Raw genomic sequence first — 22,763 nt, 5'->3', positions numbered from 1 at the left:
AGGAGGGTTGGGGGATAGGAGATGATTAGATGATGCATGATGTGAGTCAATAACATTCTGTAGATACAGTCAATCAGCCAATCATAAGCAGAAGCTTTAATTATCCTTAGGCAACTTTGCACCAGCTTGGTCCTGTTTCTTATCCATCCATCCATTATCCAACCTGCTATATCCTAACACAGGGTCATGGGGGTCTGCTGGAGCCAGTCAGCACAGGGCGCAAGGCAGGAACAAACCCCGGGCAGGGTGCCAGCCCACTGCAGGACAAACACACACCCACACACCAAGCACACACCAGAGCACCCAGGGGAAACCCACGCAGACACGGGGAGAACATGCAAACTCCATGCAGGGAGGACCCGGGAAGCGAACCCTGGTCTCCTAACTGCGAGGTAGCAGCACTACCACTAACACACTGTGCCGTCTGTAGATACAGTACTGCTCAAAGACAGATAGAGGGATTGATAGGAAAGGTACTATATGATAGATAGATCAAACTTTATCTGTCCCCAGGGGGAAATTTGCCTTTTTACAAAAGCACTTTAAATAAATAAATACATACATATATATAAAAAAGTATATAAATTAACACATGGTATGTTATGATCACATACCAGAGTGACTGAAAAGCAATAATATTTTAAAAAGAAAGAAAAGAAAACTTCTGACTTGGCTGTCACAGTCCTCATGAGGCATTATGCAAGTGTGTTGCTGCTGGCATGAAGAAGCCCCCCATAGTGTTTCTTGACACACTTCTGCTGAATGATTTGTTGGCTGAAAGTCCTCAGTGTTTGTGTGTCAGAGAGAGGATGGGTATCATTGTTCATAATGGCACTCAGTTTTTTCTTAATTTTCTCCTTTGCCTGCCTGCCCCTAAAGCCTTTTTTAGGTGTGTGTTATGGGTTCATTTTAAATTTATTGCAGTTTCCTTCCAGCGTGAGCAGTAGTTTACTAATGTGGTAAACCATTTAAGCATTTTGACCTCTTAATGAACTTAAGTTGCAGCTGAAAAGAGAGAGTCATTGATTAGTTCTGCAATGCAGTAACTTATCCATCCATTTTTAAAACCCCCAATAGCCCAAGTAGGGTTGCAGAGAAGCTGGAGCCTATCGCAGCAAGCATAGGGCAGGAACAATCCCTGGACAGGGCACCAGTCCATCACAGGGTGAACAAACACACACAAGCCCACATATACGTACTGTACATACACTAGGGACAATTTGGCATCACCAAACCTAGCCGGCACATCCTTGGACTGTGTGAGGAAACCGATACAGACTCAAAGACACAAGGAGAACTCGCAAACTCCATGCAGGGAGTACCCCAGGACATAAACCCCCAGCCTGCTTTTTTCAGAGCAGCTGTGCTACCACCACTGTGCCACCTGGCCAACTGTAATAACTTAGATTTTTCTTAACATCTGATTTGGTTTAGATCCATTGATCTCTGCCATTTTTATTTTTGTAGTGCTTACACAACTCTACTTATTGGAACACAGCACCTAAACATGCTAGATTTAAGGATTTTTGGAGGATTCATTTTTCTCAGCAGGATAATAAATTATACAGCATTTGTTAACCGCACAGTGTTCCCTTAGTAACACTTTTAAGAAGCCAGCAGGCATTAATATGCTGTCTTGAGAAAATGGATCTGCAAATGCACTAAACTGGGCTCTTGTGAATGAGTTATGTAGCTGTGTGCTCAGATGTGCCCTGTGACGGGCTCAGCTCAAATCCCATCCAGGTTTGAGTCCTCTCTTGTGTATGTTACCCTGAATTGGATTGCACTGACCAGAAGATGGGATAAATGACTCTGTGAATAGTTGCCAAGTTACATTTGTGCATTTGAATTTACAATTTGAAGCAATATGACTTTCAGCAAGTTGTTTCTTCAATAAAATGAAATCCAGCAAATTTCAGAATGATTCCACACATTCATACATTTTATCCTTTAAAATTGACCATTTTTTTCCCCCTCTCTTTCTCCAGAATGGTGGCGATCTGAAGCTCATGCCCGTACAGGGGCAGCATTCTTCCCCCCGATTTTGGGAATCCCACCCCTGTTTGCTGCTTCAATTCAAAATCATGATTCCACTTCATTCCAGTCCCTAACAGCAAATAAGAATGGAAGAGGAGCCACAAAAGGTTGGTCTGCTTCACTATTGAATTTTAAAAACTTTTAAAATGTGCCATGTTAGTTTTGAATCATCACTCTTTTTTATTGGCTAGCAGAATCTCTGTGTCTTAGCACCATAGTCCTCCTTCTACACGTAACTCATGAAATGTCTTGTCATAGGTAGCCGTAAGCAATGTCAAGTCTTACCTTGTAATTAAAATTCAATTTATTTTAATTTACATAACCACTTACATTTATTTATGATTTTACAGTATGTATGAGCCCGGGTCGTGTTTATTATAAGTAAGCCTTGTTGTTTTATTTTTTTCTAAAGGAATGAATGGTGCAATAAATGGGAGTAATATTACCTCTCCATCTGGACTGAGCTCTCCGGCAGCAGCTACTGCAGTATTAAGTTCATCTGGGCACACAAAAGCAGTAAATTCTAATGGAAGAGGCAAAAAATGTAACCAAGAGCAAAATAGTCAGCTTCAGGATAACTCGGCTGAAAAAACGAAAGACAAGGTAAAACATTATGTTCTTTTCATGTTTAAACATTTCACAGAGATTTAAAGACGCCTATGAAAAAAACAAATTAAGCCTCACATACTTCCAGCGAATGATTTTGGTAATAGATATTCTATACTGTGCATTAAGTTCGATATGCTGGTCTACCTTTGGATCCACAACACCAACTGACATACTTACAAAGGCGTCTAGATGATGGAGCGTTTTTAATGTCATGGCATCACTTGTGCAACACGTGCAACTGTAAATATTGTTTTTTACAGAAGGCTAATAATAAAATAAAAAATTATTTTATAGTCTTTGGTAAGTCTATAGACTTCCTGCACATGTTATTATGGAAGGATAAAAAATGCTGTCATGATAGAGGGAGGCAGAGAGAAAGAAGTATTCAGGGTGGAAAGTTAGGAAAGGTGGGAACACCTCCTATATTACTTAGGGATTTGTGGGATTTATCAAGTCCATTTCTAGTTTGGTCTATTCCCATACCCTAAGATTAACACAAACACAGACACACACACAGAGATGCACAAACACTCAGAGATCCTCTTTACAAAACTGCGTGTGAGTGATGCCATACTGACAGTCACTCTGCCCTTGCGCTCACACATACACACGCACACAGAGATCCTAGTCACACAATTACATATAAGTGATACCATACTGTCACTCACTCTAATATTTCACATAGGAACAATAAGTATGATTGAGTGATGCTCAAACCTGTCACTTGTCAGTACTCCACACAGGGATTTTCTATCACCAGCACTAACAAACGTATGGACGTCACTGAGACATGCAAAGGCTCAGTGCCCTATTAGCTATATGCCACTTACCAACCAATGGGTTTTACTTCTACTGCACTTGTTCTTTTATCAAGGTATGACATCTCAGTCTTGATAAACCCTGTGGGCAAGAAAGCAGCAATCTTTCCACACCAGGTGCCCTAATATTTATCTCAGTCACTCAAGATAAAGAGACAAAGTATAGAAATGTAAAAGGAATGTAATATTTCTTAAAGTGTGATGACACTAATAGAAGAAAGTATAATAAAAAATAAGTTATATACAGTGCAATACTTACTGTATGTACATGTGATTTCTCAGTTTTTTTTATTTTTAATTAAAAAAAAATTAGCAAAAACCTCAAGTTAACTTTTTTCACGTTGTCAATATGGGGTGTTGTGTGTGGAATTCTGAGAAAAAAAAAATGAATTTAATCCATTTTAGAATAAGGCTGTAACATAACAAAATGTGGAAAAAGTGATGCGCTGTGAGTACTTTCCGGATGCACTGTAGCAAAAGTCTTGATATAACCTTAGAAAAGCTTTTTGAAGATCAATAATGTCAAGGGTGGATGTTGGTCTGGGAAGGTTTTTAATTTAGCAACCAGCGTGGTTTACGTTCTCTGATGTCCAGGCAAAATGGTCTTTTTATTCTCTCCTTGACGTCACTTCCCATGTTGTTCCACTCTTTATGTCATTTTCCTTCTTTGGCCCCTCAGCTGGGCCATTATTTATGTGAAAATTCCATGTGGAGGCTCTGGGACATACACAGATTTGATCGGCCAGCTGAATGGCTCTGCACAAATTCTTTGATCCTGTATGTTCCTCTGCGTTGTTTTCCATTCCCAAGTTATAAACTGACTAAACTAGATTTTGATCCTGTGGCATCTGCATTGTTTTCCATTCCCTCTACCATTAACTTATAATCTGACTGAAGCAGATGCATTAAAGTTATAAATTGCTGTTGCAACACAGAAAGAATATGTAAAGAGAGAATACTTTCATTGTGAACTGCCCCTGTAGGTAAATCGCCTTATAGTTCATCCTAATTCATTTAAACAAAATTAAAACTTAATATAACCAGTCAATAGTTTCAAAATATGGTGACTTTACACTCAAGAACACCTCCTGGTCAACCCAATATTTAGAGTAAATCCAATGAGAAAATGTCAAAGGTAACAATATCTTGTGGTTGCTAAGAGGACACTTGGTCCCTGGAGGAACTGCATGGGACTATGGTGGACAGCATCTGAAGCTGTGTGTCAAATAAGTGACCTGGCTACTGGAATGTTCCAGCTGCTCTAAGGACACCAGGCTAAAACTTCCTCTAGCTGCTCCTGTTGTCCCTGAAGCAAACAGAAAAACACTCCTGACCCCAGAAGTGATTCCAGGGCTTTGTTGGTGGACAACCTGGGAAGGGATTCAAAGCAGTAACAAAGCCAGAGACTATTTGGAGTTGGGAAACAAAGAAGGACACCTACTGGGAGGTGAAGAGGCCAGGGTCTGTGTGCGTGTGTGCGTGTGTTCATGCATGTGTATATGTGTGAAAGGAAGTGAGAGATATGGAGAGGTAAAGCAAGTGCTATTGAGCCCTGGACTAGCAGTAAAATCATCAAGCTACTACACCTGATAGGTAGGTGTTCAACAAAACCTGGTCAATCAGGTCCAGTGGGACATTGGTTTTTGTTTTCTTATTTCTGTTTATTTGTATTTTGATGTATTTCTTTTAATGTAACTCTCCAGGTAGTTATTAATATATTAAAGGAACATTTTTTGCTAATGTTTTGCCTTCCTGCGTCGTGTTGTGGGCATGGAGGACCTTATTGTACTTAGTTGCACATAGCACACCACACACAATGTATAGGGGCATACCCTGTGTGGCTCCCTGTCTCTTGCTTGAAAGCTTTCCACAGGATTTGTCCTTGCTCTGTGCCATCATAGCAGAACCCTTCCCATAGGCAACCCTGTCAGTATATGTAAAGGTGTATTTACTAACAATCATACTACAAATTTAATAGTGGAGAAAAAGATTGCAGATGTATATGTAAAGAAGCAAGGCATTTTGTAGAGTTTATCAGATAGTGAAAGCTAATCTACAGTATCTACCTTTTAGACATGTTGGTTCAGATATGTCTTAAGTTGAAGATATCTAGGTGTCAGTATTTTTCTTACACACATCACAGGGTGCCGGGGTAAAAGGGGTAGACACACAGAGGAGGACACACAATAATAAACCTATGGGTCAGCATTCAGGAAAGGGGGTAAGTCCAGAGTTGTAAACTTTCATTAGACAATGCTATTTCTATTCAGATTTCTAAGACTGTTCTGGGACTCTAAACTGGGCTTTTGAAATGCCTAGGCTCAGAATGCATGGAGGCCTGAGGCTACCAGATAGAACTCTGTAAAGAAGGCAGTTACTTTAAACATAGATATAAAACCACCATGGTCCAGAGAGTCCATAAACTTGGAGTCCGGGTGTAGAGTTAGTGACAAGATTTTTATCTGTCAGGGAGGTGGTGTGGCCAGTTTTTAGATAAAGAATAGGAAGGATTTGAGTGGTGTTAGCAGGGTGTGTTTGGTGCTTGGTACAATGGGACCTTAAGAGGGTGCATTAGTGGATTAGCTACTCCACCCACTAGAAAGTGTCCAAAGCTCTTGCAGAAGATTCAGCAGATATCTGGGGGCTTCATTACTGGCTGTATAATTAAGTTGTTCTTCCATGTATTTCTCTTATTATATGCACTATCTTTTGTTTTGGCTTTTGATTCAGGTTAAGAGAGACCTGCTAAGATGCCCCACTACATGCACACTACAACGAACTGTACTTTCGTTACACTAAAATTGCTATGACGTTATTCATGAAGAATTTCATTCATTTATTTTAGCTTGCCAACACATGGGGATCTATCCTCAGGGACATTCTCTCTGCAGCTTTTCTGCTTTTGTTGCACTCCTGCATGGTTCATTGAGCATCCTTGCATCACCATCTGGTTTTGGTGTGCCTCATCTAGCAGGTGAATACAACATCACAAAAATATACAAAAATGCACCCATTTTTGAGCGATGTCCTCTGATGTCAACCTTTTAGTTATCAATTAATTGTATATGTTGCATGGATGTTCAAAGAGCATAATGTCAATCATGATGATGTTGTTTTCTACTGGCATAGTTTGTTCAACAGCACACTTTTAGAAAGTGGCAATAAAGAATAATTTACAATAATTTTGCCTCTCTAGAAACTCCAGAAGAAATCAGTTGACAGCTCTAGTAACAGTGAGAGTGAATCAGGATCTTCATCAGATACCTCAAGTGAAGGTGTGAGCAGCAGTGATTCTGAAGATCTTGAAGATGACGATGATGAAGATGATGATCAAAGTAATGAGGACAGTGAGGATGATGACTCCGACTCCGAAAGTGATGCTAGAGCAAAAGAAAAGGCAAAGGTAGTCCTAATTATTTAAAATCTGTTTTAATTTCCCTTGCCTACTGTTTCTGTTTTAAGAGAAAGAAAATGCAGGGGCTTCCTGGCTTATATAAACCTTGAGTTAAGTAAACTTAACTTAAATAAAATTACTTCATAAACTCTAGTCATGGCAAAACCAGATTCGAATAATAAATAGAAATGTCTAATAATGTTGCAGAAGAATAGACAGACAGACAGACAGATAGACAGATAGATAGATAGATAGTGTAGCAAAAATGACCATAAGACATTGCAAAGGTTTGGGGCAGCCACCCGTATAATTTTTCCCGACCACAAAACTGATTCAAAATCATAGACATGTCCACACAACTGAATCCAAAACAGAACTGTCCTAGTATCAACAAGATGGCGGCTTTAAAGGCCATTAGAGGAAGTGATGTCACCGGGACCGGAAGTGACATCGTTGGCTGCCCCAGAGCCAGGTGGGATTTCCCTAGAATGGTCTGCAAGAGATTGAAAGAGAGAATTAGTGCATTTCGCCACACCCTGGTCCAGCGTGGAATTACATGTACTTAAGCCCTTTAGTTGCCTCCTAAACACGCATGTGTGACAATAGATACAGTAGATAGATAGAACTAAGATGGCAGCAAACGTTTCTGAAAAGTACCAAAGTCATTGTTTCTAACCTCCTCAGAAACACAAAATAGTTTATCCTTTATATTTTATTAATCTTATGAATAATATAGGGTTATCCAGATCTAACTATGCAGTTCTCATTACGCTATAACCTATTAAGTTTATTATATAGAAAATCACCAGAAAAATCCCGGACCATCGTGAAGTGTGCGAACTGATAACATGAAGAATCATCTTCGCGCCGAACTGGAATCATCCCCGCATAAATCAAAGTCATCCAGACGATCTGGATCTGTATAATTAGATCTGGACCACCCTGTATTACAGTGAATCATGCACAGGACATCAATACTATTTGTTATGCATTTATGCTCCGTATTAGTTCAAATCAGTATGTGAATCTCTCTCCTATCCAAATCAGAGAACTATGTGAACAAAAAGTACAAGATAGAATAGTCCCTTATATAAGCTAAGGCATCAAAAAAGCCTAACAGATTCCCAGATTGTTTATTTGAACATAGGATGTGAATTTTTGCCAAATTCTGAAAAAGCTTTGGTCCATCCCTCAAAGAGTAAATTTAATCTTTGTTAATTTTAGGTAAAATAAGAGCAAAATAATAAACCGTATTTTCAACTAAATTTGACGGAAGATTAGAAAAGCTTGGCAGGTTTCTTTTAGCAAAGTTTTTAACTTGGGTATATCGGAAAAGGTGACTTTTCTTAAGTGGAAAATAAAAAATAATCAGTTAAAAGAAACCATCAATCCATGTTCTCCATCATGACTTGCTACATACAACAAAAACGGATATGAAAGACTGTTCCGTCAATTAGTCTGTGAGTCTGTGAAACATTCACCACTTTCAAAATCTATTGTGTTAACAAAACAGCCATCCATCGTGTTTAGTTTTAAAAATGAACGTGTTGAGATCAAATAATCAAAACAAAGTTCCTTTAATATTGTACAGTAGTAGGGATGTGAAAAAAAATCCTTGCGTGCAAATGTAGGATTGTAATAAAGCAGCTTATATACATAGGAGCTAGATTCAGATTTACCATGAGAAGCAGAAGAATGACAGTAGCAAGATAAAACTGCCTGAAGCATCATCTCATGCATGTTTGTTTGTCAGGTACTTTTTAAGGGGCACACAGTGTCAGGTAAAACTATCAGAATTTCAATGTAAAGTTTGTCAGTTGTTTATAGGCTCCAACCACTGAGTTCCATGAACTTTCTTAGGAGAAGGATTTAGGAGACGTAGTGGACTCGTCGCTATCAAATGCCATTCCGTGTTCAGAAGTCGTTAAGAAGGCTAACAGAATATCAGGTTATATAGCATGATGTGTGGAGTACACATCCAAGGGGGTTCTGCTCAAGTTTATAATACACTGAGGAGGCCTCATCTGGAGTACTGTGTGCTGTTTTGGTCTCCAGGCTGAAAATAGTACAGAGAAGAGCAACTAGTCTGATTCCAAGGCTACATAGGATGAATTATGAGGGAAGAGTTGAGAAAGAGCTGATTTAAGCAAAATAGACATGATTGAAGTGTTTAAAATTATAAAGGGAATTAGTCCAGTGGATCGGGACTGTGCCTTTAAAACTTGTTCATCTAGAACACAGGGGCATAGTTGGAAACTTGTTAAGGATACATTTTGCACAAACATTAGGAGGTTTTTCTTTATACAGAGAACCATAGACACTTGGAATAAGTTGCTAAGTAGTGTGGTAGAAAGGAGGACTTTAGGCACCTTAAAAACCTGACTTGATGTTATTTTAAAAGAAGTAAATGGAAAGGACTGGAGAGCTTTATTGGGCTGAATGGCATGTCCTCATCTGGACTGTTCTAATGTTCTAACTGGATTTACTAGGTGTGAGTCTGGAAAGATACTGAACTACATAGTGTTTGTTTGCTGACTGCAATTAGCTATTTAAAGATTTAAATTGTATATTACAGTATATTTAGTATGTATTGTATATAAGGTCTGCGGTGGGTTGGCGCCCAGCCAGGGGTTTGTTTCCTGCCTTGTGCCCTGTGTTGGCTGGGATTGGCTCCAGCAGACCCCCGTGACTCTGTGTTAGGATATAGCGGGTTGGACAATGACTGACTGTATATAAGGTAGACATTTTTTTCTTTCACATTCTGTAAAGGTGTATACATGAAATAGATCTAAAAAGCAGATTGTGTCTTAATATCTTTGTGTGGGTGCATGCATTAAATTCAATGCAAAAAGAGGAGTCAAAGTGCAGCAAAGCTGCTATGAAAAGAAGCCATTTTTTATGGCATGTGGTAAAGTGTACAGGAAACCTTAAATATAAACTGCATTTCTATATTGTAAGCTCTTGATTTTGCATACTGTTACTGTTAGAGTGACGGGCGCTGAGCAGGCTCCTATAAATCATTGAAAACCCACTGCATCCACTGAACAGTGTCATCTCCAAACGGAGGAGCAGCTTAAGCAACAGACTGCTGTCACCGTCCTGCTCCACTGACAGACTGAGGAGATCGTTCCTCCCTCACACTATGTGACTCTTCAATTCCACCAGGGGGTTAAACGTTAACATTATACAAAGTTATTGTCTGTCTGTTATACCTTCATTGTTATCACTCTTTAATTTAATATTGTTCTTTATCAGTATGCTGCTGCTGGAGTATGTGAATTTCCCCTTGGGATTAATAAAGTATCTATCTATCTATCTATCTATCTATCTATCTATCTATCTATCTATCTATCTATCTATCTATCTATCTATCTATCTATCTATCTATCTATCTATCTATCTATCTATCTATCTATCTATCTATCTATCTATCTATCTATCTATCTATCTATCTATCTATCTATCCTTAGTTAGGTGAAAGGTGTTGAAGTTGGTTAATCAGGTGAGGGTTTATTCCCATCTTTCTCTTCCATGTCCCGAGACTGTATTTTGATCCTTCTAATTAACAACAGAGTAGCACAGAAACAGCACTGAATTAGACAGTGTATCCCACATTAGGTGGAAAGTGTATTAACTTTTGAATATCACTTTAGGATATCAGATGAACATTCTCTATTTTTTTTATTTCCTGATTTTTGGCTGTTACTTTCTTTTACACTTTTGTATTATTATTTTATCGACTTCTATTGTTTGCGTGCTTCCACTACTTTTCTATTATATACACTCACTGAGCAAATTATTTGGAACATTTTATTAATACTGGCTAGAGCTTTTTACACTCGAAACAGCCTGAGTTGTTCATGCCATGGATTCCACAACATGTTGGAAACATTCCTTTGAGATTCTGGTCAATGTTGTCATGATCGCATCGAATTCAGATCCAATGACTGCGAAGGCCTCTAAAGAATACTGAACTCATTGTCATGTGCATAAAACCAGTTTGAGATACCTTTTGTTAGAGCATGGTATGTTTTCATGCTGAAAGTAGCCATTAGAAGACTGGTAAATTGTGACCTTGGAGAGATGTGGTCATGTGGTCAGCACTAATACTCAAATAGACTGTGGTATTCAAGTAATGATTTATTAGTAAAAGTGCTAAGAAAATATCTCTCACACCATTACTCCTCCACCTCCACCACCACCACCACCACCAGCCTGGACTGTTGACACCAAATATGCTGGGTGCATGGATTCATGCCGTTGACACCGTGTGCTGACACTAACATATGTGGGCCTCAGCACAAGTCATCATTCATCAGAGCAATCTCCATTTGTCCAGTTTTGGTCAGCCTATGCCTACTGCAGCCTCAGTGTTCTCTTCTTGTCAGACAAGAGTGGGATCCAATATGGTCTTCAGCTATTGTAGCCCATCTGCCTTAACGATTGGCATTTTGTGTATTCTGAGATGCTTTTCTGCCCTCCACAGTTGTACAGAGTGGTTGTTTGAATTACAGTTGCCTTTCTGTCAGCTTGAATCAGTCGGACCATTCTCCTCTGTTCTCTCTTTTACTAACAAGATGTTTCTGTCTACTGAACTGCCACTCATTGGGTTTTTTTTTCTTTGCTCCATTCTGAATAAACTTTAGAAACTGCTGTGTGTGAAAATCCCAGGAGATCAGCAGTTACAGAAATACTCTGACCAGCCTGTGAGGTACCAACAATCGTGCCAAGGTCGAAATCTCATTCTTTTCCCCATTTGGGTGTTTGTTGGGAATGTTACCTGAAGTTCCTGAGCTGGATCTGGACATTTTTAAACATTGTGCTGCTGCAGACGGATTGGCTGATTGGTAAATTGCATAGAAGTAGTTGAGCAGGTGTAGCTAATAATTTGCCCAGTGTGTATGCTGTTTTATAGCTTTTAAACTTTTTCAATTTGAGGCATACATCATAAATATTGGTAAACTGAATTGAAAATAGCCATTTTTCTTGTAAACACTAGACATTCCTGAAAGACGAATAGAAGAATGAAGTGTAAACGGATTAATAGGCAACAGGATGAAAAAGATTTTAATGATCTTAATGGCTTTACATTTCTGTCTGTCTAATAAGACAGAAAATACTTTTGTTCCAGATGTTTAATTTTGTCTATGTAACCCAGGGAGCCTCTGTATACTTTTATTACATTGTATTATCATATAGTTTCAGTTTTGAAAACAAAAATGATGAATGTAGCATTTTAATGTCTACTCAATTGATCATTTAAATATTGCATAAACTAAAGTGACGTACCAGAAAATATTTCAACCAAACTGATTTCTAATTCTTCCCTGAAAACTTACTAAAAAGCTAGCTATTATTCTGGCAAAAAATGAGTTATATGATAACTGCTCTCTTTCTAAACACAAAATCTAGGTCTTGATACAAACTATTAATGAAGCCAAAAAAGATGGGAAAGTGGCCGACAGTAAAGAAGCCCAGGACAAAAAGACTAATTCACAGCTCCAGTTTGTCGGTGATCTGCAGTCTAAGCCTGCTTTCCATTCCCAGCAGAAAGCACACCAGGGCATTTCGCAGCATCTCCCCCTTGTTTTCCAAAGCTCTCAGGCCAAGGAGGAAGCTGTGAAGAAACACCTGAGTGTCATTCATTCCACAGGGATTGCAACATCTGCCAAACCTCTGGCTCTGGTCACTCAGCCAAGAAGGGATTCTTCAACCAAGATGCTCACACCATCACCTGAAATTCCCAAAGCAGGAAGTAAAAACATAATGGAGGAAGCTGGATCACAGGCTAATGATATTCATTTGAAACAGGTTAGTTAACTCGCTTACTCCAGGGGAAGAAGTTTCCGTTGCTGCATCATTCTGTCTTCAGAACTGATTTAATGAACAATGCATTAAAGTTAGTTGTGCATTAGTGTGCATTTTAAAAATGAATAGCTTGTATTTTTACATAATCAGAAGGCATTATTAACTTAGAAATTCTCTTGTGAAAATATTAAAAATGTACTTAATTATTCAAAAAGGCAATTTTAGAAACTGCCCTCATTTTTTATGACAGGTTGTTTTTTTCAAGGGGAGTAAATGTTGTATTACTGCTTAGAGAAAATCAGACACTCAAGTCTTACTAACAGGTTTGTGTTTGTGCGTGTTCACTCATGGGTATTGCCAAATACTCTAATAAGGACTGCTTGACACAAAATCCAACCATGATGTAAGAGTTGTGTAAATTTCTTGTTGAATTACTGTATATACTCACGTATAAGTCGGGTCTTGAAACCCGAAAAATCAATCATAAAATCAGACCCCAACTTATATGCCTGTTCAAAAATGCGACACTTAATTTTTATTTTCTTTTTTACATCTTCTTGCCTCCTCCAATCTCGCATCAGTTTTTCAGACGCATCGATTTTTTTGGAGCAGCGCTGTTACCAATTTCTTTCGCTACATCAACGACATTTAATTTAAAACCAGCTTCATATTTTCTTCTGATCGAACACTGCATTGTAGATAAAGGTGTATGAGGGTGTGAGATACAAAAAACACAAATCAGTGCAAACGTTACTTCGGAATAGTTTGGGTATTACCGTGTGGTCACGCACGCACAATAGAGAGAGAGAGGTTAGGAGCACACGCTGATACAGCGCATTGCCGCACCCACATAGAAAAAAAAAAGGCAATGTACTCCAAGGTTGCTCTCTCAAGTGGGCATTAGCATATCATATTCTCTTGTACCAATAGCATGAGTTTTCTGCATTCGACTTATATGACCGACATTGTAAAATACCAAAAATTATACTGTAAAATCAAGTACCGACTTATCCATGGGAGAACTTATCTGCGAGTATATACGGTATTTGATTTCTGAAGCAAATTAGTTAAATGGTTTTCTGTAAAGTGTGAAATTTGTTCAAGCTTGATTTTTCACAGTCACATTGTACATTCATTTGCCATGGAAAAAAACATTGTTAAGAGAAAAATTGCATCTCCTCCAGTAGTTTAAAATTGCTGATAGTGGGGCACCAGAATAAATGTGAAATGAAAACCTTAAAACCTCAGGCCTTGTTACATTACACAGTTTATCCAGCGATTTTCAGTTTCATCTACATAATCTTAGTGAGTTAGAAGCACCACCCTGACCACCAGTTATGTAGTCTTGACATTCCCAGTGACTCAGCCCAGTCAGTCTGTGACTCTCCTTGACAAAATCTTAAGTTGTATAGATGGGCTCATGTCTGTGCAAGATCTGACAGTGCTCACCTGGAAGTATAATGCATAGAATGCAGCTACAGTGAATAGAGAATGCAGGCGTTTTACACCTCACAAACAGAAGAGAGACTTGTCTATGTTATGTTGCATGTTTTATGTACCATGACAGAATGGAAAACAGAAAAAAAAGCAAACACTGAGGCTGAACGCAAAGTACCTGTAAAGTGTTTGTGTACCACCGGCTCAATCAGGGAGCATGTCATTTGCTGTCAGAAAAAGAGACGAGCTTGTGATATTTTGGAAATGTGAAATTGTGCTGGAAAGTCCAAGTTGTCACCCCGTATGATTACTTGTAATGTAATCTGACAATCTTCTAGCAATGAGATAAGCAACTAGAGTCGTGAAGTTTAATATCCCCTCCAACTAGAAGTTGTGTAATTTGATGCTGGCTTTACTGAATATATCCATTCTGAAGCTAAGAAACACAGTTTTGCTTAACTACATGAGTTTCAGGGTAAATGAATGTATATCATTATTAGGAAAAATAACTAACTTCAAAAATCACAACCTTATCTTTACAATAATATATCTACATGGTAAAGACAACTGATTTTTTTTCATATCGGGTATCATTTTCATTTGGTATTAGCAAGCAATTTCCTAAATTGTTTCTTGAGTTTGGTTGAAATAATACTTTAAAACTTATTTCATTCATATATAATTTGATTCAGGTTGTTCCTTTTTCTTGTTTCATTTGTGCTTAATACTATTTCTTTACTATAATCGTATTAAAATTCATTCAAGTTTTGATAAATCATTAAAATTTACTTTACATAACAGGTGAAGAAGCACATTTCCTTAATTAAACCCTTTGACTAGGTTTCATAAGATCAACAACTGAAACATGGCCCACAGTTTTAAAAAAATAGTTTCTATTCGATTTGAAAATCTGTACTTCAGTAAAAATCAGGCCAGTGCCTCTGAAGATCAAGCAAAACAAGTGGCAGCAAAATCCAAAATGAAGACTGAGAAGTAAATTTGTTGGTCCTGTTCACAGTTTTATCCTTAACTGCAGTCATGCTATTTCTTTAGATATGTTTTTGTGAAATGCATGTTCAGAAATGGATGGATTATTTTTGCTGTTTACTCTTTTATCTGATACTTAAAATAATTTGTTATATATTATAGATTGTGATTAATAATTATAATTAATTTATAATGCCTATAATTATATGGTCAGCCTGAAAGGCTTTCACCATTATCGGGTTGAGCTGTATTTTATCCTAAGCAACAGGAGAAGCCAGGATTTTTTTTATGAATTATTTTATTACTATTATTTCCCCTTCGGATTAATAGCATTTATCTAATCTGAACTATTTTTTTACATAATCAAAGGGTATTTAAAGTGACTCTGCCACAAGCCATGCCACCTGAGCTTCAGGACAGGTCATCCACATGTTTGACCGTGGAGTCAAAACCTGGCTTGCTTCTGGATTTTGTGTTGGTGATGGCCAGCAGGGGGTGGGGGGATTGGGGGCTTACCCTATGGTCTGACTGTGGATCCCAATGCCACAGAGCAGTGACGGGGACACTGTGCTCTAAATATGGTGCCTTCCTTCGGATGAGATGTAAAAACAGAGGTCCTTACTCTCTGTGTTCATCGAAGATCCATGGACATCTACTACTGAAAAGAGTAGGGTTTATCCCAATGTCCTGGCTAAATTTCCCATCACAGCCTCATCTATTATGCTCCCCTAATCATCCCCTGTCCCTTATTGGCTAACAACCTCTCTCAGCTCTTCACCACCTAATAGCTAATGTGTGGTGATTATACTGGCACAATAATGGCTACTATTGCATCATCCTTATGGGTGCTACACATTGGTGGTGGTTGAAGTTATTCCCAACTCTCAACAAGAAAATGGACCATATAAATGTAATTGTTATTATTAACAAATGTTTAGCTAACCTAATTATAACCAGGCCTTAGTGTTTTAGTCTGTCACAAAAAACCTAATGTTTCTTGAGCATGCTCTCATACATTTGTATTTTGTTCAATTCTTTTGGTGAATTTAGTCCATTATAGCTATTACAAAAATAGGTATTTTTGTAAAATTGTTATGTCAGGCAGGTTTTATGAGGTGGGATGTTTGCCAAGTAAAAGACATATTTAAAGAAGCAAAATCAATCAAGGTCTCCATGGGCATGTAGTGGAGAGGGAACCCTTATTGTGATGTTGAATGGAAAAGTTCTTCAAGAGGTCATATCAAGTGGATTTTAAAATCTGTTATATGTCCATAAAATGGTTTAAGGAAACTAGCATGGATAATGCTGTAGTGCTCAATACTTCTTTTAAATAGGTGTTATTCTTTTGCCGCTTCCATTGTAATAGCTCCCCACCCTAAGCTGTTACATGTGAGCATGGCGCCGTGTTATTTGAAAACATGCAGTGCCTGTTTTGCCAGCGTTGTGCCTGTCAATCATGTAGCAAAGCAAGCAGTTATGTGTTTATGAATTGATGCCAAAATGTATTGTCACAGAACCAATATTTAACTAATACCTAAAGTGAAAAATAACAATATGCAAAAACCACTGCTGAAGGGAGCATTTACTTTACTTTAAGGCAAGAAAGTTGGATATTTCAGTGCAATTCCTTATTTGCGTTTTGCCTGTACCTCCTCTTAGGCCTTTGAGTCTATTGTCAAGTACAGTATCCTTTACATTTACTTACTTGGTTGACGCATTTATCCATGGCAAAATTTGAGATAACCGGTTAAATTAATTTTGTTTTTCCAATTGGGGCATGTGAAGGTTAAATAACTTGCTCATAGTCATACAGTGTCTGCAGTGAGATTTGAACTCATACTCTTAGGGCTTGAAGTCCAAAGCCTTAATCACTCTGCCAACACTGTCTTAATTAAAACTCTGCTGTAGTATGTGTTCTACAAATAGGACCCTGGTAAGCAGAGTACAGCCGATCAAAGAAGACTCAACAAACTGTCAAAGCTTTACTCTGCTATTTCTCAGTCTTTATTTTCAAATTGGCTTGAGATGAACTTCACATTACTTGTAATTCCTGGGTGATAGACAAGTGACAGACATGTAAAGCACAGCATTTCTTTTTTCATGGTTCAAACATATCTCTCTCCCCTGTACAATCTACTGAGAAATACTTTCAAGATCAATGGTGAACCCCCTGTGCCATGTCGGCTGCAACCACTGTTTAGATTAACAAGAGAATTATGACTTTTAAACAGGCCGAAAATCAGAATACTGTAGTTTCCCTGGCGCAACCAAGCAAACAGCACACAAGCAGGCCAGATCAGAACAACACAACTGAACAACAGGAATGCTCTAGTTCCTAGATTTGCTGTGGGTACTCCTGCTTCTTCTACCCTGGCAGTCTTTTTTTTCATATTCGTTATGCTGCATAATTTAGAATTAGTTTCTTTCATTCAACTTTAACAAGTGGTTATCAAAACAATACACAGAATTGTTATCTTCTACTGTTTTAGGCCAAGTACTTTAACGTGTATCACAAACAAACTAAACAAGGAAGACAGAGGACCAGCTATACATTGCGATTGTGCCTCTGGACAGTCAGGGTACATTTTATTGGATTTAGGACTGTGCTGGACTGATTTGTCACTTTTTTAATCCCCTTTGCCACCTGTGATAAAAGTGTTCATTCTGGTACCACCCGTAGTATTAAAAACCGTTTACCACCTGGCAAAGTATTACGTTGGATCCTGCTGTAGAAACACATGCCTCTAAAGGTCAGTCAAGTAATGCGTACGCCCAAAAGTGACTTTGCCAGAGACTGTGTTATATACAGAAAGAAATCCATACATTTGCTGTTTTTTATTTACTGTAGGTCACTTGTCTCTTTTGTGTTTGTTTTTGAATGTCAGTTTAGTTTGCATGGGGATTCAGTCCAGGTCTTCAGAATTTTAAAAGGCACTGATAGGTCCATCTGGATTCTGTTGACTAAATGGCGAGTGGGAATGAAGGGTAAGTGCATTTAAGATTAAAATTAGGGAGCAATTCTTAAAGAGTTGGGGTCTCGAGAACAAGATATCGAGACGTGTAGCTGACACACAAACCTCAACAAACCCTAGGAGGTATCTGGATGATATATTGGGATAGCTTAGCTATTAGCCAAACAAATGAGTTTAATAGACTGAGTGCTCTCCTTTTGTTTGTGCAATTTCTTCTTTTCTTGTGTTCTTATGTTCCAAAAGTAAATACTAATAAAAGTACAGGAAGTTAACAAACAACAGTCAGTAAGTCTAAAGACAGGGATGAAATTCCGGTAAAACCATGACACCAGCCGCAATATGATTACACCTTGTGCTCAAAAAATTAACCAGTGTTCCATGAGATTAATCTAGAAATGCTGATCTTTAACTGGCATTTGATGAGGAACTAGCAAAATCATTGAAAGTGGAGCATACAACATTATTCTTCATGATTTTTAATGTGATATTTAACAGGAGGCTGATGGTGAAAACAAAGAGGCAACTATGCAGTGAGAAGTATAGTATTGTTGAAGGGCATGGTATTGTTTTAAGGACAGAAACCAATGATGAAAATGATCTGAGGTCAGTTCAAAGCTGGGACTAAAAATTGGTATAGTTACATGTCAATTAAACTCAAAATGAGCTTAATTTAAAGATAACACTCAAGTAATGGGAGTAGTATTTTTGTGTCAGAAATATTCATACAGGGAGACCAGCAGTAAATGTTAAGCTTTGGGTATATACAAGAATGTGGAAAATGAACATTAATGTAAGTAAGTGTAAATTCTCATTATGCTTAATATAATTACTCAGGCTGTATGTGCAAGAAAATAACACAAAAAAAAACTAATTTTGAGTTAATTAATCTTAATTATCTTTAATGAATTAATAAGCCTAAGAAAGAAAATAAAAATTTCAATTGATTCAATTTAGCTTAAAGTTCAATTAATGAATAATTCCCATAGAAACATTATTAATTGATCTTATTCTTATTAAAGCATAATGACCATAAAGAAAAGAACTAAACTAGGATAAATGAGTCCTAAGACAGCAAGAAAGGGCAAGAACCTTAGAATCAAATATTAAGAAAAATGCAAAGATCTATCTATTGAACTTAATAGCTAGCTTAAAAAAACAGTAGAGAACCAGAATAATAAATAAAAGACCACTTACACTGAGAAGGCATATCTGAAGCACTGTGTATAGTTGGGGTCTCCATTTTACAGACACATAACAGTACAAGCAAATGTGCATAAAAGAACTGAAAGACCTTTTGGGCAAAGAGAGGTTAAAGAAGTACATGGGTGGACATCAAGCTATGGCTGTAAAAGGTATCGGGACCTCAGGGCACAGACACAAGTCCCATAAGGGTGAATTACATATTTCTTCACACAATGAACAATACATGCTTTGAGCAAGCTAGCATAGAGTATGGTAGCATCTTAACACCCTTGAAATAGTGACAGTACATTTGGAAACCTAATGTGAATAGGATCAAAAGAACAATGCTGATCTGAAGTGTTTGTTTTCTTGTCAGCACTGGTGTATTTATTATATTTATTACATAACAAAAGCTGGTATTTTTAAAATCTACCGCACACAGTTCTTATTCATCATAGCCTGTTGCATTTATAGACCTTTAGATTCTTCTGTACTCAGATTTTTTTAATGTTCATCAGATATATTTTTTTCTTCCAAAATGATTTTAAAGCTAAATATTTTCATTAGGTAATTTACTGCTTTTGAAAAGAATCCATAGAAAATATTGTGCTTTATTTAGATGAGCTGTTAAAAATATGTTGAACCTTTAATGACCATATCACACATATAGATTGTGAGTTACATAAAAGATTTATTTATAAATATTTAGGTGTTTTTTTTTTATATTACTTTGCTGCAACATTAAATTTTATGTTGAATTCTGGGGTGAGTTTCTCAAAAACGTTCACACTTGGTAAGTATCGAACAACTTAAAGAAGTATGAAGGTAACGAATGAGCGACTTTTACATCAGTTTCCTAAAACACTTTAAGACTGGAATCCTATGAATGAAAATAAAGTACAGTGTTGGCAACCCACCCCACCAGAAGCCGATTGAAAACAATCAATTGAGTACATTTTATAAGATAAAATAAAAAGGAAAGCAAATTAAATACACCATCATATTAAAGCAAAACCCTGCATACAATCACCTAAGAGGACACCTTTGCAGTATGCTACTAAGTGTGATTCAGTGTAACTATACCTTACTGTACTCTCTTTACAGATAGACAATCGCCACCCACCCAGGAAAGAGACCATCCTTGACAGCATATAATTCAAATGTTGCTTTTTCAATTTTATTGTTTGTTTTTCTTTCAAAATGTACATATATGTGAATAATATAACAGGAATTATAAAACATTATCCTTTATTTATTTCCACATAACCTATATAAATAATAACACATCTGTCCCTTATGAAATCAAAGATAAACCTGATGACAGTCTTCCTCTCTTCTACACCATCTTGGTGGGCATCCTTTCATATAAGATGTGGCCTTTGGTCATTGTCAGCCTTTATAACCACCTCCTCATATTTCTCATCCGCAATGGGCAGTGGGAATCCCGCTTTTACAGCCATGCTGTGTAGCATGGTACACACCATCTATTATGGCATAGCATCACCTTGGTCAGTATCTGATGCTGCCTGAGCATTTGTGGATACACCATGCTGTGTTTCCACTAATGTGTAGCTTTACTCTGATGTTCGGGACCCAGTCTGTAGAGTACTTTCAGGTATCACTAGATATGGGCGAAGTGGATAGGTGCTGTCATTAATTGGGCAACTACCACTGAAATTCACTATCCATTGCTTTGTGGCAGATTGCTGAATTGACCCAGATAAATGTATCCTGGGTACTTCCAGGCCACTTTGCCTCAATGTCTATGAACAGCATTTGGTTACTGCATACGGTTTACTTCCACATTAACTGCTGTAAACCCTTTATAAAAAATGTGACTGTGCATTACTTTTTGTACATATATATCTGATATGACTTATTGTAGTGCTTCTTTCTTTCTTTCTTTCTTTCTTTCTTTCTTTCAGTACCTTCTGCATTTTCTGGCCATTTGTTGTAGAATTGCTTTGTGACGCTTGGCAGCCCCTGTCTGTTGCTTAGGGTACTGCAGGAGGTAGCTATTTCACGTCATGCTTTAGGACTAATGTATGAGTTGGGTCAGACAAACAAATAGCTAACAAACAAATTTAATGTACTACTTTAATTAGAAAGAGTTGCGGAACCACTTTTCTCTCTATGAACATACTTAAGAGTTAACTTCATTCTTGGTGCTTCGAAGCCTTTGAGGAAACCCAACCCTAACTGTTCGTTGCCATTAATACTAGCATAAAAATTGCAGTCATCTGCAAACGATATCATGTCGAATGACCCAAACTTGAGCAAAATATTCTTTCTTAGTATGACTTGGATGTAGAATGTAAAGAGTGCAAGTAAGGTTTCTTTAGTCATTTAATGATTTGGCTGTCTGCAGACAATGTACAGTATAAGGAAAGCATGTTTATGGAAAATAGCTTTACATAGTTTGGAAAAAAACATTTTTAATGTATGAATTATAACCTTTCATTTTTCAGGAGCTGTTTAAACATACATTTTCTGGTCAAGCAAGAAAACAGCAAGAACTGTACAAGAACCAGAAAAAAGTGACTTCCTCCTTGACCAGCCCTTCTCCCAGTCCCACCACAGATTATTCAGGCAACCAGAAACTGACCTCAGCAAACAGTTCTCATGCAAATATCTTCCTCTCCAATACTCTTCTGGGGCACCCCCAACCAAATGGGGTGATTCAGAGTACTATACAGGAGGCACCCTTAGCTCTTACCACTAAATCTCGAAGTCATTCAAAGACCAATGACAAACCAGTTTTGAATTCCAATAGTGTGTCATTCTCCTCACCAGTAAACTTGAGTACAAGTGTGAAGAATCATTCCAGTCATCAGATGTTGCTAAACAGACCGTCTACCTCTCCAGCATTATCCCAGCTAGCTGGAAAAGATAAACTAGTAGGTGCTAGGATCCCTCCAACAAGAATGCCTTCTTCTCAGAGTCAGCTTATTCAGCCTTTGGCAGATCATTTCAGGGGAACAGAGTCCGACATTCCCAGCAGTAAGGAATCTGATGACTCAGTTGAAGAAGAGGAAGAAGAAGAAGATGATGATGATGAAGATGATGATGAAGATGAAGAAGATGAGGATTCAGATGACAGTCAATCTGGTAAAACTTGCTATTTTTTTATTTTTTTGTTGGTGTATGTGTCCCACAGACCAGTAATACAAATAAGAATGTATTGTAAAAGCCTCAATATTTATACAAATGTTGTATAACTTTTTATTAAAAATGGTCAAAATACTCATCGTTAATGTAGTGCCGAATACAATTTGTGCCAAAATGAAATAAATAAATTGGCAATAATCACATGAAAAGGCACAGCGATATATAAATAGTCATTAAATTGTGAAAAAGCTAATTGAATAAATAAAATTATTATGAAATACATTTTATTTCATTGTATTATGGTTCAACACTCTAGTTATTAATATGTAATTATTGCATGTTTTATTTCAAAAAGGCCTGATTTTTAAAGACATTTTTAATTTAAAACTAGGACTTTTCCTAACATCTGCA

The 22,763-nt window shown here is 37.5% G+C and overlaps 1 protein-coding gene across 10 annotated transcripts in view; it reads left to right on the top strand.

The window, feature by feature from the left end:
• The window catches only part of LOC120531761 (bromodomain adjacent to zinc finger domain protein 2B-like), a 268,155-nt gene that overhangs the window by 165,974 nt on the left and 79,418 nt on the right, over positions 1–22,763 (top strand). For all 10 annotated transcript variants that reach the window (XM_039757469.1, XM_039757463.1, XM_039757464.1 and 7 more), the window contains exons 6-10: positions 1,989–2,144; positions 2,450–2,640; positions 6,661–6,867; positions 12,271–12,669; positions 21,713–22,352. In XM_039757469.1, the coding sequence (XP_039613403.1) occupies positions 1,989–2,144; positions 2,450–2,640; positions 6,661–6,867; positions 12,271–12,669; positions 21,713–22,352 (1,593 nt within the window). The remainder of the gene's footprint in view (positions 1–1,988; positions 2,145–2,449; positions 2,641–6,660; positions 6,868–12,270; positions 12,670–21,712; positions 22,353–22,763) is intronic.

This window comes from Polypterus senegalus, chromosome 6 (assembly GCF_016835505.1).
Source record: "Polypterus senegalus isolate Bchr_013 chromosome 6, ASM1683550v1, whole genome shotgun sequence".
Lineage (NCBI taxonomy): Eukaryota > Metazoa > Chordata > Cladistia > Polypteriformes > Polypteridae > Polypterus > Polypterus senegalus.
The sequence above is the reverse complement of the archived record's forward strand: the minus strand, read 5'-3'. Positions and strand labels throughout refer to the sequence as shown.